A 15,013-nucleotide genomic window follows, 5' to 3' on the forward strand; every position below is an offset into this window, starting at 1 on the left:
TTGTTATGCTTCACTGCAATACTTTTGTGTATGCTTCACCAAGTAAGATTTCAGTACAGAGGCGAAGCTGACTTTCGGGAACCGACATTATGCAATGCACCGTGCTTTCCAAGCTTCAAAGCCAATCGCAAGGACACAAAGGCGGAGTCTGTGCCACTGCTGACAGCAGCAAATTCTTTCAATAAAAAAACAGCACCCAACGGAAAGAAGCTTAATAGCGAACGTCAAAGCAGCTAGGCCCAGCATTGCCGCAGTGGAGTTACAGTTGCCAGCAGATCTGCGTGCGAGAGCACCGGTTCGAGGTGGCGAGGTAATCAAAATAGCAGCGGTGGTGGCTTTCATTAATGCCGTTTCGGACCTGCGGTCACGGCAAAACATCCGGAAAATCGGACGCTGAACAGTTCTTGCGTCCAAAATTTCTGACGTTCTGATACATTGACCCTGTAGGGTACGTGGTGTGCCGCGAAGCCGTCCAAGTTATCAGGAATCCAGAAAGTCGATTGTTGACTATACACTGGCAACTCCTCCAACCGATAACAGACAATCAAAGACGATTCATTGCGATTCCTGTTTGTTACTCGAGCCAGCATTATAGACTTTCGACCCTTTCAATAAAATTACAACTAATTTTCCCTGATAGAGGCACAAATTTCCTGAGTTTTCCCTGACTATTCAAAATCCCTGAGAATTCCCAGTTTTCCCAGTTGGTAGACACCCTGGGAGTTATCCTAATGTATGTATAATATCTGGACAAAAGGAATTCTTATACATACACACTTTATTAACAATTACATACTTTTAGACACAGCACACAAGCAGCAGCAAACTTGGAGCAGAGACTGGCAAGTAACGCATTCTTTTTAGATCACAGTGACTTTTTAAGCGACTTTGCTGTTGCCGAGTTCCCCTGCTTTAAGAACTTTAAAAACATTAGGATACTTGCTTCAAGCAAGTATCCCTTTAGTATCCTTCCAGCATCAAACTTCCAAAGGTATGGTCAGAGACCAATGAGCCGAACCCTGTTCAGGCGTGGTTTGTAGTATTGAACATCTGTTCGCATTCAGTATTACTACGAGAAATTGTTCCACAGCATTATCAGAACAATCCTGTGGAACCTCAACAATCTGTCTGCACCTCGAATATTTGGCACTATGCGACACAACTTAGTTTGTTTAATATGTCCAACAGAAGTTCGAGTTAGCAAGCTGAATAACTCAATTTTCATAAAACTTGGCATAACAATCATAAAATGATGGAATGAGCCCAAATTTGCAAACTTCAGCAGGTTGGTTTTAAAAAATGACGTAAATACAACTTTTTATTTGCAACAACACATTTTATTGCTCTTTTCTGCTTTGTGCTAATAGCGGGCAAAAATAAAAGTGGGAAGCTAGCCATGAAGACCTGTATCAACACGTTTTGGTTATGATACTCCTATTGCAAGTGAGAGTTAAAGAACTCGAAGTGGTCAAAATTAACCCAAAGTAGTAAATTCAACCTCTACTTCAGCATGCCTCAAAATCAGACCGTGCTTCTGGCAGGAAAAATCACAGAATCTATTTTTTCAGATTCCAAGTGCAAATATATTAGTGCAGTGAGGTGCAATTTTATATACCATTTTTTAAAGATAAAAAAAGAAAGGAAATATAAAATTAACTAACTCACCGAGTACCTTTCAAATCCTTGATGCTTTTCAACACACATCTTGTAAAGACGGCAAGATGAAGGGAAATGAGTAAAGTAGAGCTTCAACGGAGTGTAGCTATGACGATTAGAGCCATAGAGCCTTCGTAACTGTGATGACAGTTTGTTCAGCTCCTGCAAAAATTTTAGGAAAAACATTGAACATGCACCATCACAAGCCAGAAGACTAACCCCATCCTCCCTAACCCCATCCTCCCACATAAATGTTAGGCTTAGGGCTAATTGTGCAACATCTTCAAAAACTATATGGTGCATTACCACACCATACACAAATTGGGCAAGCCCCAAAGCCCTGTTGAGAAGCAAGGCCCAGAAGGTATCATCTAGAATTCAGTCTAGGCAACCAATGCCCTGAATTTGATTAGGTTTGTTACATCTAAAAGAAAAATTTAAAATTTAGTGACTATAGGAAGTGGGTCTTTTTAGTTAGGCCATCAATCTTTTTATAAAGATAGTTGAAAATTGCAAAATTTAGAAAAACAAAGCTATGAAGTTTAAACTCTTAAACTCGGCAATGAACAATGATATCATGATTCTGTAACGACATTTAATAATACATCTAAAGAAGACGAAATTGATATATTATGCACCCCCGTGAAATATACTACTAAAGTGCAAACAAGACTTTTGCAAAACCATTGTAATCGTTCTGGCAAATCCATGTGAACTGTGCATTATTAAACAAAATTTGTCCACTTTAGATGCTCTAAGGGATGCAGTTTACAGAACTGAGATATATGTTTTTTGCGCAGTTATGGATTTGTAAACATTGTGCTTCTATCTTTTTATAACTTACCAATTTTCGACAATTTTTGTAAGAGCTTCTAGGTCTTAAATTGAAATTCTGCTTCCTAGAGTCACTAGAATTTAACTTTCTCTCAAACATGCATCAAATTTTATTCAAATTAGTCCAGGTGTTACCTCATAAAAAATTTTCTGCATTTTACATGTAGTATTTGAATAGGCAGCAACGGAGTTAGGCCCAAGCTAAAGCACTTTTTCGTTACAGCCCCTATAGAAATCAGTCAATTTGATTGACAGTTTTTCAACATCGATAAACATTTTTGTCGAAATGCTTCTACTAGCAACATCAGGCACTGTCTGAAATGACAAGTGAATTTTAACTGTTTGTCAGATTTTACAAATTTTGGCAGGTTGGAGAGCCTGTAAAAATAAAACTTCAACTGGGGTTATCATCAAAACTAGCTTCCAGTGCTTCTAGCACTTCTTCAACAAAAAGACACAAAATTTGCTCTTTGGCTGACTCCGCACATAATTTTTAAATGACAGCAGCAGTAAAGGCACAGATGCTTCTCTCAGGTTGTCAATTTTCTGACTCTACATGTAGGCTGTTTTAACAATGTCTCAAACAACGGTAGATGCTCATGAGTGCGTGTTATTTTGATAATTGTGTTAGACTTATATCAAGTGCAGGTTTATTTTCCCCACCGTGGGTTACTTTCATCCATCAATGTTTCACCAGCGTAGGTACAAGTTATTACGAGTAATGCTTCCTGTCATGTGAAGTTTTCACTCACGCAAGAGCATGGAGTTGATTTCAGAACAACATTTGACCGAAGCTTGACTAATGTCTGATCTCTTACATTCTGAACACCGCCTGCACAAGTGCCCTTCTTCATTACTGTACAATATTGTGCAACGCTCCACATTATTGTACAGCACTGCAGAAGAAGTGAACAAATCATGGGGAAGCTCCAGCTCCAATTGAAAGCACACTAAACCACCTTTCCTGCACAGAAAATCCAATCGAAAGCAATAATCAAGAATGAGGAAACTTCTGGATGCTCCCTGAACTGGCAACCATTGCTTCACGAGCTTAAAGAAGGCAGGAAAAAACAAACCAGGTGCCTGCTACAATAAACAAAAACAAATGCTCCTTGTACAACAGGGACTTACCCGTTATCACATTTGCGATGCTACTGCTTTTCTGCATAGCATGGACTATGGCTAGTATTGACACCAACAAATTCTCATAAGAATTTGTTTCCGTGATCTGACTAACAAAACTTGGGAACTAGGAACGAGGGGCCCTATTCTGTAATGGTTTGCTTTGGAGCCGGTTCGCTCTGGCTGTTACGACTGAGTTACGTCACTCGGAGAAAGAGTGGAATGTCATGGCGCGAGGGAGACCAATGAACAAGCAACATTCTGCCACAAGGTCCCGTCCTCATCTTTGTTTGTACTCTGGGGACGATATAGTAATTGAAGGATGTTGGTGGTTTTCTAAAACAATATTGGTTTGTACACAACACTTGCACATTTAATTTCCACTAATAACTGTAAACTTCTGATGTGGAGAGCTGGTGGTTTAATTTTATCTGCATTGTTTTTTCGTTGTTTTTTCGCTAGGTGGTGCATCGTACGTTTAGCAATCGAAGCGGTTCTCTGAGTATAGGCCACGGCTCTAATAGATATCCGTTTCACCAGGGCTGCGCTTCTTAGGGCAGACGATTTTGATGAGAGTTCCATCCCCACATCCCACAACTTGAAGAATCTTGCCACGGTCAAGGAATCATTTTTGAGTGCGGCTTTCTCCTGCACCGTGGAGAAATCTCACCCCACTTTTTCTTTTCCCTCAATCGTAATGGCCCTAGCGACGGCAAATGTGGTGTTGCAAATGAATAAGTTGTATTTAGGTCATTTTCTAAAACCAACTTTGAGTGACGTTCCTACTCCTAACACTTAAGGGTTTATTTTTGCGTTTTTGTAGCCTCCTCGATAATTCAGACATTTTTGAGACCCTGTCTGTGTCTGAAAAAAATCAGTAGGCAACTGTATTTACTTTCAGTACAGAAACTGAGGAGTGTTACGACATCCAACCGGTGCCAGCAGTGTTACGAACTTGTACCGCTGCACCACGATTACGACTTTGTGGTCCCGTAGCGCTCGTCACCCGTTTTGTGACAGAGCGTTGGTAGCGAAGACTCCGAGCCAGGCGTCGATGAGAATAACAAAAGGGACTTTATACATTATATACAGGTTATCATACAGGACATGAACGGGTCGGCACTGGGGCCGAGTGCTCACAACAAACGCGACTGTTCTCGCACGACGACGTCCGGCGAAAACGCGTGACACATCTCACCCCAGTCGGGAGCGACACTGTCTCCCGGTGGGTCGGCGGATCCTGTTTTTCAGGCGGCGTGTCGCTGCTTTTATAATCCCCGAGGAACCATTGTCACTCAAACGGCCCAATACAAAGTCAGCACACGACGGTCGTCCGAGGGGTCCAACCAGCGACCGCGCTGGCCACCCGGTTCAAAGTTCGCGCGCGCGGTGACCTCCAGGCAAGGGAGGTGCGGCGCCGGGCTGTCTGGCACACGCCGACACGTCCAAACATGCGGCTCGCCGAGGCTTCTCCCGCAGCCCCCGCACGACGGCTCAGCATCTTGACTTGTGAAGGGAGAATTAGGGCGCTCGCAGGATAGATTCCGCATCTTGCAGATTCGGAATCCGGGCTTGTGGTAATGGCACAACAGCATCCCCGCCCTCAGATAAGGCGCCGGGAAGACGAGCTGCCTCCACGTGGCTCGGATGCCGGGCGCGCACGTTCGTCAGGCTCGTCCAAGTTCACGTCCAGTGTCGGGACGCCAGGTAACTTCACGTGCCCAGGTCCGACTCGCCAGGACAGGAGCTCTGCTCACCGCGTCGTCGCCAAGGCACCTTGACCAGCTCCGCTCGGGTCGTTCCTAAGACCTTGCTTCTCGCCACTGGTCCCGCTTGGTCGTTCTGCAGCTTGCAAAACCGACCGGCAAAAGGCAACACCCAACACGAACAAGTGCCCTCTGTCTCCCGTCAAACACCAGACAAGGCCATAATTCAAATCAACCTAACTAAATTGCTATCCCTCTTTTTGCTCCCGCTGCAACAAGAGGCAGGTGTACGATCTAGTACACAAGGCTCAAACAACCAGTTTTCAAATTAACAACACAACAAAATAGACAAGAAACAATTATTAATCAGCAATAATAATTACAAATGGAATGGTCCCCTTGAAATCACTTGGACCGAAAACATACTACTGAGGAAGCAAATGAGGTCATTCATTTTTCCCGGCGATATTTTCGCGGAATCCGAAGCTGCTTATATTTGCGACCCTGCTTATCCGTGTAGCGGCGGTACAATAAGCCAGATTCTTTGCCAAATGAAACCCTCTTTTTTTTCACTCCCCGTTTGACGCTCTTCCTCAGATCGGCTAATGAACAGTCTTCCTGTTGCTCGCAAATCAGACTTTCTCTTTCAACTGCAGCCTGCTCCTGCCGGCTGGCGGAAACCGGAGCGAGTGTGGAGCCCGCGTCGCCTAATTGCGGCGTCGCGTCTATATCGCGGCTAGCACTGCACGCGTCACTCCCACTCACTTCCAGGACCCGCTCGTCTAGGCCAGCCTCCGAGCTCTGCCTCTCCCGTGACTGTTCGCCACTCAAGTTACCTTGATCAGTCCGTGTGCCGCACCGCCTTTCGCTCACCGACGCAAAGTCAAGTTCCCTCGACAGCGGGCGCGCTTTGGATCACGTGGGGGCTATGTACGCCACGTCGGCAAAGAATGATTTGCCGTGATCCCTCAGCAGCTGCTCCGAGCTATTTGAGAAGAGGTAGGAAAATTGCTCCGGGAGGGCGGCTGACACAGCGGCTTCGGTGTTAAGTTTCCCAAATTCTCCTTCAATGATAACCGTTGCGATCGGTAAACAGACACTCTCCTTCTCGGCCACTTGCCGTATCCTAACGCACTCTCCCGTAAAATCACTCGAGGAGACGAAAGACGGGTGAACAACGTCCATAGTTGCTGCAGAGTCCCGCAGTGCTCGGCACTTCTTGCCGTTTACCTTAATTTCCTGCACATAGGGCTCCAATAGACGTATGTTTTTGTGAGTTTCCTGTATCGTTGCAAAAGCAATTCTCTCTGGGCAGCTTGCAGCGATGTGCCCTTGCTTTTTGCAATTGTAGCAGGTTAACGGTTTCCGTTTTTCAAAAGAACGCGTCATTTCGTTTCGCTGTTTCGGACCATCGTCATCATTCTGAGATGCATTCTGTCCTTCCCTTACAGTTTCTTTGGTAAGGGATTCGTCGTCCCGAAACTCGCGACGCGTGATTTGCTTCCGTTCGTCGGGCTTCCCGGAAAACCAATCTCTCCTATCAGCTTTTTCTACACGCACTGCCTTGCTGTGCAAGCTGCGGCGTGTGTAATACTCTTCCGCTAACTCTGCTGCCTTGTTTAGCTTAACATCCTTTAGCCTATCTTGCAGCCAGAGCCTGACATCCTCATCAATGCAACGGTAGAACTGCTCCAACGCGATGCATTCGACGATTTTGTCGCGGTCGTCGTAAACCTCTTCGCCCTTCAGCCATTCCACCAAGTCGGCTTTTAGACGAAACGCGAAGTCAACATTCGACTCCTTGCCCTTTTTTGCATACCGGAACCTCTGCCGGAAAGCTTCGGGCGACAATTTGTACTTCCGCAGTAGCGCTTCCTTCACATCACTGTAGCTCTCAAACGCCTCTTTCGATAAGCAAGTTATTACGTCTGATGCCTCCCCAGGAAGCAAGGCTAACAGATTCTGTGCCCAGAGGGATCGCTCAATGCTATTCCGTTCGCACACGTGCTCAAATTTCACGAGGTATTTGGCCATATCCTCTCCGACGACAAAGGGTGGAAGTTGATCGCGTATTCTAGGAACATTAGAAGTGAGACCAGGCGCCGGCGAGTTATTTCGGATCTCCAACTCTTTCATTTTAAGCTCATGCTCGCGCCGTTCCCTCTCTCTCCTATCCTCTCTTTCCTCCTCGCGACGTTCCTTTTCTCTCCTTTCCTCCCTTTCCTCGTCGCGACGTTCATTGATACCCGCCAAGGCCTCTGCGGCTTCCTCAGCCGTTACGTCCCCAGTCCTCATGACCTCAAGGATCGCATTCTTTCTTTTAGTTGAGCCCAACTCAATGCCCAACTCCTCACAAATTTCGAGAAGTTCCTTCACCTTGTACTTCTCCATCGTTCACACTGTCCTCCTGCTGTTTACCCTTTTTGAATATACCTGCCGTACGCTACTATAACACTACTAGTAAGACATATGCAAGTATTTCACACACTGCCCTGTTTACCCCCTCAGCATCCCCTGGTTTTCAAAACACTCTTACTAGGCTCGAAACACACAAGGTTATCACAATGCAACACCAAATCCTTCCCTAAGCTACATGACCTGTGTCAGAGAAAGTCTGGTGTTTGAGGTAAACTTCAGGCACTCACCGCGCCGAGGTAGCTGATGCCGGTCAATCCCGTAGCTGCCATCCAGTGTTACGACATCCAACCGGTGCCAGCAGTGTTACGAACTTGTACCGCTGCACCACGATTACGACTTTGTGGTCCCGTAGCGCTCGTCACCCGTTTTGTGACAGAGCGTTGGTAGCGAAGACTCCGAGCCAGGCGTCGATGAGAATAACAAAAGGGACTTTATACATTATATACAGGTTATCATACAGGACATGAACGGGTCGGCACTGGGGCCGAGTGCTCACAACAAACGCGACTGTTCTCGCACGACGACGTCCGGCGAAAACGCGTGACACATCTCACCCCAGTCGGGAGCGACACTGTCTCCCGGTGGGTCGGCGGATCCTGTTTTTCAGGCGGCGTGTCGCTGCTTTTATAATCCCCGAGGAACCATTGTCACTCAAACGGCCCAATACAAAGTCAGCACACGACGGTCGTCCGAGGGGTCCAACCAGCGACCGCGCTGGCCACCCGGTTCAAAGTTCGCGCGCGCGGTGACCTCCAGGCAAGGGAGGTGCGGCGCCGGGCTGTCTGGCACACGCCGACACGTCCAAACATGCGGCTCGCCGAGGCTTCTCCCGCAGCCCCCGCACGACGGCTCAGCATCTTGACTTGTGAAGGGAGAATTAGGGCGCTCGCAGGATAGATTCCGCATCTTGCAGATTCGGAATCCGGGCTTGTGGTAATGGCACAACAGGAGCCAAAAGAGCAACAATGTGCTTGCATTCAGTGTGGACTGCGAGGCGTTGACAAACAGCCAGACCAAAAGGCTTCTTCGTCGTCAAGGCAACCTCCATGTCCCTGCTGAGCCAGCATGCTGTCGTCGCATTTCCCCCTCTCCATACTTTATTTGTTGGGTCACTCCACATCTCCACCTCCTCCTCCGCATTGCAATCAACACCCTCCCCTCAGCCGGTGCTATTCCCAAGGAATGCATCTACAGAATGTTGTGCTACACTGCGCACCTACATGGAGGCAACAGGCACTTCCCCCTCCCCACCTCGTTCTTCTGAAGTGGTTGCTCTTGGTGATAACCGGCAAAGTTCCAGGAAACTGCCAAACCCTTTCCGTGGCTTGAACTGAGTAGTCCAGGGACACAGAGCACCATGACGAATCCATTGACAGCCTTCAGAATTCCACAGAACTGCTGACCCCTGCCGTGGAGACCGGTTTTATGCAGCTTGAACTTCTCCTCTGACGAAAAAGGAAAGCAACGCGGTTGACATCAGCACCGGTCCTGCCTCGTTCCTGCCGACGATGGGACGCCCAAAGGGATTTTAGGCAGAGCTCGCCAATTGTTAGAGGAGACAGTCGCCGCCCACCACCCCATAGGCCTGGTGCGCTCTTCGGCTCTGCTACTTTATGCTATTACCTGCTATATTGTACACACTGTATAAAGCTTTTCGTCTCCTCCTCGTTCCTCTCAAGAGTCTGTCTCTCGTCTTTGACCCCAAGTTGCAATATAGAGTAACAAGGGAGGAAGGATGTCTGCTGCTATTTTTGAAGAGTTTGTGCACTTTCTGGATAGACGGTTTGATGCAAAGAATCAGCAAGTGCTTTTCATAATTGACAATTGTCCGAGCCACAGGAAGATCGACAACTTCAAGGCAATCGCTGTGGACAACCACGGTACTGCAACCGATGGATAAGAGTATCACTGAGACCACAATGCAAGGCTTTTTTGTAGCGCATGCTTACAGCGTATGACGGCAGCAAAAGGTACAACATTGATTTGCTTGGTGCGACCTATTTGCTGAACTTTTCATGGAAAGAACTCGCACCTTCGAAGGTCGCCAATTGCTTTGCGCACGTCGGCTTTTCCTGCACTATCGTCAGCGACCCTGACGATGACCAAACTTGCAGCAATCTGTAGAAGGCGACTTCGAGACATTCGCATTAGCTGACACTGCTGCTCCCGTAGTCACTCCAGCGACGGATGCAGACGTAACTGACACTGTTGGTGGCCCCGACGAGGACGAAGAGCCGGTGGACGAAGAGCCACGTGAAGTGCCAACTATGGTGCAGACGCAGGAGTACCTACGCCTGTTGCAAAATAAGGTTGAATGCATGGGTAGCGACCACGACCTCATGCAACACTTGGTCAAATTAGAGAAGGAGTTGCTCGCGCCCGGTAAGAACTTGAAAGAGCCAAAGCTCACTGTCTTTTTTGCACCTGAACAAAGTTTTGCTTCATTGAATACATTGTATTTTGACTTCCTTGCAGTTGTGGTGAAATTAAAGCTTAACTGCTTTAGCTTTTCTTAAGTGGTCGCTTATAACAAATTTTTTCGCCATCCCGCTGACTTCCTTATAACAAAGGATTGCTGGATCTCGGGGGTCTCCATAAGCATGTATCTCGGGCATGGATAGTGCAAGCGATAGCCGGTCGAGTGCATCACTAATCTAAGCCTGCCACTCCGTGCACTAGCAGATTGGCAACCCAGGGCTTGCCCACTGAAGTGCTTACCATTCCATTTTTATGGGTACAATGCTTTGTTACAGTAGTTTAATCGTTCATGTTCATTTAAGTTCATTTTATCACAAAAGCTCTCTTGCACTTCGGCGAGTATGCTTGATGACGTGCTGCTTCTGAGACCATGCTCCGTGGCTTGACTCAAGGCGCTAAGCATGATCTCAGAATTCAGAATTTACTTATTGAGAAAGATAAATGCTATGTTTTTATCGTTACATTGTTTGAAAATTTTTGCATGCAAACCAAATAATTATGAACCCTTGTGGATCATTTTTTTTTTCTCTCTTCTGGAGCAGAGCCAGAACTTCACTTTTTCAGTGGAATGAAGCTAAAACCAGAACGAAAAACATTCTGTTCCGACATTTTGATAAGAAAAAAATGCTGTAACTAAAATATAACCGGTAGCCACTTTTTGCCATGTTTAATGTCTCATTGTCAGCAATAAAGACAGGAGGTATGGCACAAGCAGTCTGCTGCAGCATTGATGTCTCTAGCAAAAGGCATGCACATACCTTATCACTCATGTGTTCTGTGTGCCCCATGTCAATGCAGACGCATGGAGCAGGCATTTCAGAGCCTGGTGAAGAGTCAGGATTGAGTGCCTCCTCCTGTAGCAGCCTGTCAGGCCTCTGCCACTGACCTGAAATAGTAGTAACATATAAGTTCACCTTCAACTCAAGCACTTAGTTGAATGACTAAGCTTTGCCATGTTTTATTAGTAAGTGTGAAATGTTTAGGTCATGTAACCCAGCCTTCCCTCAATAAGCATCACCAAGAATAATCTGTCAGTGTCAGAATAATCAGGTAGCAAAGTAAAAACTCAGGACCAGTGGTTAAGCCATAACGTGAACTCACAACATCTCAATTCCGGGAAAAGCGCTCTACACTACAGGGATGGAAATTATAAGCCGCAAGTATTTTACCACGACTCAGCACAGCTACTAAGCAATAGTGAAGATAACAGAAATTCTACTTACCACCAGAAATCGACTTGACATCACAATTTCCCAGTTCCTTTGCTGCAGCTATTCTGCTTTTCCGAGCCAGCTTCTTTTCACGACGCTTTGCCTTCCGCGCAGCAACTACCCTCTCATATCGGGCAAGTTTCCTGGCTGCATTTTTCTGTAATGCACAATGTTAAATTTTCCTAGTCAGCACAGGCAATCAGCCTAGAGCCTCTCAGCCATTAACACAAACCTACAACATAGAACAGCTACATGCAATAACAAAAGCAGTGAATGTTCAGAACTATACTCAAACAGTGCAACTGATACAAGGACACACAAAAACTCAAATACCAGAGAACAAGCACTGTATTTGTGTCTCTATGTGTCCTTGTATTAGTCACACTGTTTGAGTATAGTTCTGAAAAGGAACAAACTAGCGCTCACCATGATGTTACAGTCAATGTTAAACTGGCCATCAAATGTATGCTTAAGACTACTACTCTTCATAGATTCTAAACAGCAAAATACTGCTTCTGGGTATAGTTGTAAGTATGTTACCTTATTATATTTTTTCTTAAGCAGCTTGCCCTGAGGCATACATGTGTGCTTAAATAAAAGCATGGAGGCCCTTCTCACACAGAAACTGTAGTAGTGGCTTAGAAAACTTATCGTCTATGTGCGAATGTACATAACTGTCTGTTTGATCTATCCATAGCTTGGCAGCTCTTAGAATTATCTTTAGCATAGCCCTCTTTCCTGGGCAGAACCCCCAAGCTGGTGAATGTCCACTGTAGATACTGGTGCAGCACACTTTAAACAGCTCACGGGGTCTTCAGGAGTTGGGCCACAGCTCTAGGGAATGTTAGGTGCAGGCACGTACCCAGGGGGGGGGCCCGGGCCCCCCCCGAAATCAAGTGGCATAACCCCCCCCCCCTCCCCACCCACGCCACCACTCCTCACACATTCCTGAAGCGCCGCCAGATCAATGTTGAGACTTGGCAGCTGTTCATCGGTCAGCATTATGCTGCCTTTTTCACTCCTTTTAGATGGCGGTAGTTATCGGCATCTCTTGTAATGTGAAGGACAGTTTTCTCATAGATTCCGCACCCGCGCGATTAACTCGAGATGCGTTCAGTTGTCACCATCTATTCAACCGTCACGCGCATAGCTGTTGCTTTTGTTAGTTCAACCTTCTTTGTTTAGGCTGATCCTGGGACCAGGAGAGGGATGCGGCTGTTACTCAGCTGGTCCGTACTCTCGTGGAACGAGTTGCGGCCGCGGAGAAAACGCCAATTGCGTTTAGCTTTCCCTTTGCTTCATTATTTTCTTGAGTTACGGCTCGCCGCGACGCTGGCAGGTGCCCGGAACCATATACACGTGATATGGGTTAGATAAGGTGGGAAATAAAATAATGTGAAAGAACGTCCGTCATGAAACCTTGCAATAACCCTTAAGTCCATAAGCAAGATGACTGTCGCCCGTTACCTCGTCTCTTTTTCCCTAATACTATAGCACTTTTCGTGCCAAATTGGAAACTGGAAACAAAAATCACAAGGAGTTGAGAAATTAAGCGATCTACTAAGGGAGAGAGCCAGGGCAACAACCAAACTGCAAGCAAAAGCGAATAATTTTTATGAATATAGTTATGGATCAACATCTTTTTATTTAGAAAGGAAGTAGAGAAAACGCCGCCGGAAGTGGAGAACAATTACTTGTTTTGAATGACGCTTCTACAGTTATCGGTCGAACCGCCTCACGCAGCCACTTCTCTGCTGTGCTTATGTGGGTGTTTTTTAATCTTTCACGGTGAGCGCAGTACGGCTAGAATCGCAGAGTCCTGCGCTCTACGCGGTTGTATGGGACTGGCGGCCGCACAGCGTTACGCAATTCGCGGAACTGTCAAAACTGATCAACAAGGCGAAAATAACTGATATTCGAAACTATAACATGAGAAAGACTGAAGAAGCCGTAAAAAAATGAACGCAGCCTGAAATCAGTAAAAAAGAAACCTGGCATAGGACAAACTATGATGTATGCCCTAAAAGATAAGAAGGATAATATCATCAGCAATCTCGAAGATATAGTAAAAGCAGCGGAAAAATTCTAAGCTGACCTGTATATAGTACCCAGAGGAGTCACGATACCTCACTTAGAAACAGTAATGAAACGGATACATAAATTTTCCTATAACTAGCGATGAGGTCAGAAGGGCCCTGCAAGACATGAAACGATGAAGAGTGGGAGGAGAAGGTGGAATAACTATCGATTTATTCAAAGATGGAGGTGACATAATGTTTGGAAAATTGGCGGCTCTTTATACGAAGTGTCTATCGACTGCAAGGGTCCCAAAAAACTGGAAGAATGCAGACATTATACTAATCCACAAAAAAGGAAACATTAAAGAATTGAAAAATTAGAGGACCCTTAGCTTGCTCCCAGTATTATATAAAACATTTACCAAAATAATCTCCAATAGAATAAGGGCAACACTCGATTTTGTCAACCAAGGGAACAGGCTGGCTTCCGGAAGAGATACTTTACAATGGATCACATCCATGTCATCAATCAGATTATCGCGAAATTTGCAGAGTACAATAAGCCTCTCTATGTGGCTTATATAGATTACGAAAATGCATTTGATTCAGTAGAGATACCAGCAGTCCTAAAGGCACTACGTAATCAAGGAGTACAGAACGCTTACGTAAAAAGCTTGGAAAATATTGCTACATGCGTGTGCTATTTGTTTCTTTGAACGAGGCGCGTGGGCGCCATCACTCCAGAAAAGAGTAGGAAGAATGAACTGGGCTCGCGCTGTGAGTCTGACCGGTCTTCGCTGCAACCGTTGTTGTAAATATAATATGTAAATAGTTTCTCGTCTTACTGACTCGTCCTTCGCGTAAGAATATCTACAGAGGTTCTACAGCTACCTTAATTCTACACAAGAAAAGCAGGGAGATACCTATAGAGAAAGGGGTCATACAGGGAGACACAATTTCTCCAAAGCTATTCACTACATGCTTAGAAGAATTCAAGCCAATAAACTGGGAAGGCTTCGGAGTAAAGATCGACGGCCAAACTCTCAGCAACCTTCGGTTTGTTGATGACATTGTTCTATTGAAGGACAATGCAGACGAGTTACAACAAATGATTCGAGACCTTAACGGAGAGAGTGTAAGAGTGGGGTTGAATATTAATATGCAGAAGATGAAGATAATGATAAATAGCCGGGCAAAGGAACAAGAGATCAGGATCGCCAGTCGGCCACTAGAGACTGTGAAGGAGTACGTTTACCTAGGTCAATTAATCACAGGGAACGCTGATGATGAGAAGGAAATTCACAGAAGAATAAAAATAAGTTGGATCGCATACGGCAGGCATTGCCAGCTCCTGACTGGAAGCTTACCATTATTATTGAAAAGTAAGGTGTGCATGCAATCAGTGCATTTTTCCAGAGCTGACATATGGGGCAGAGACATGAGAGCAAGTTAAGGACCGCGCAAAGAGCGATCGAACGAGGATTGATAGGCATAACGTTCAGAGAGAGAAAGAGAGCGGTTTGGATCAGAGAGCGAAATGGTATAGACGATATTCTAATTGACATGAAGA

The 15,013-nt window shown here is 45.7% G+C and overlaps 1 protein-coding gene across 5 annotated transcripts in view; it reads right to left on the reverse strand.

The window, feature by feature from the left end:
* LOC139049801 (tRNA methyltransferase 10 homolog B-like) overlaps window positions 1-15,013 on the reverse strand; it is a 71,934-nt gene that overhangs the window by 40,548 nt on the left and 16,373 nt on the right. For all 5 annotated transcript variants that reach the window (XR_011508573.1, XM_070525604.1, XM_070525607.1 and 2 more), the window contains 3 exons: window positions 11,438-11,582; window positions 10,973-11,100; window positions 1,666-1,818 (listed from right to left, as the gene is read on the reverse strand). Coding sequence is in view for 4 of the 5 variants with exons in the window: in XM_070525604.1 (XP_070381705.1) it covers window positions 1,666-1,818; window positions 10,973-11,100; window positions 11,438-11,582 (426 nt within the window). In the remaining variant the exon portion in view is untranslated. The remainder of the gene's footprint in view (window positions 1-1,665; window positions 1,819-10,972; window positions 11,101-11,437; window positions 11,583-15,013) is intronic.

This window comes from Dermacentor albipictus, chromosome 1, assembly GCF_038994185.2.
Source record: "Dermacentor albipictus isolate Rhodes 1998 colony chromosome 1, USDA_Dalb.pri_finalv2, whole genome shotgun sequence".
NCBI classification, from domain to species: domain Eukaryota; kingdom Metazoa; phylum Arthropoda; class Arachnida; order Ixodida; family Ixodidae; genus Dermacentor; species Dermacentor albipictus.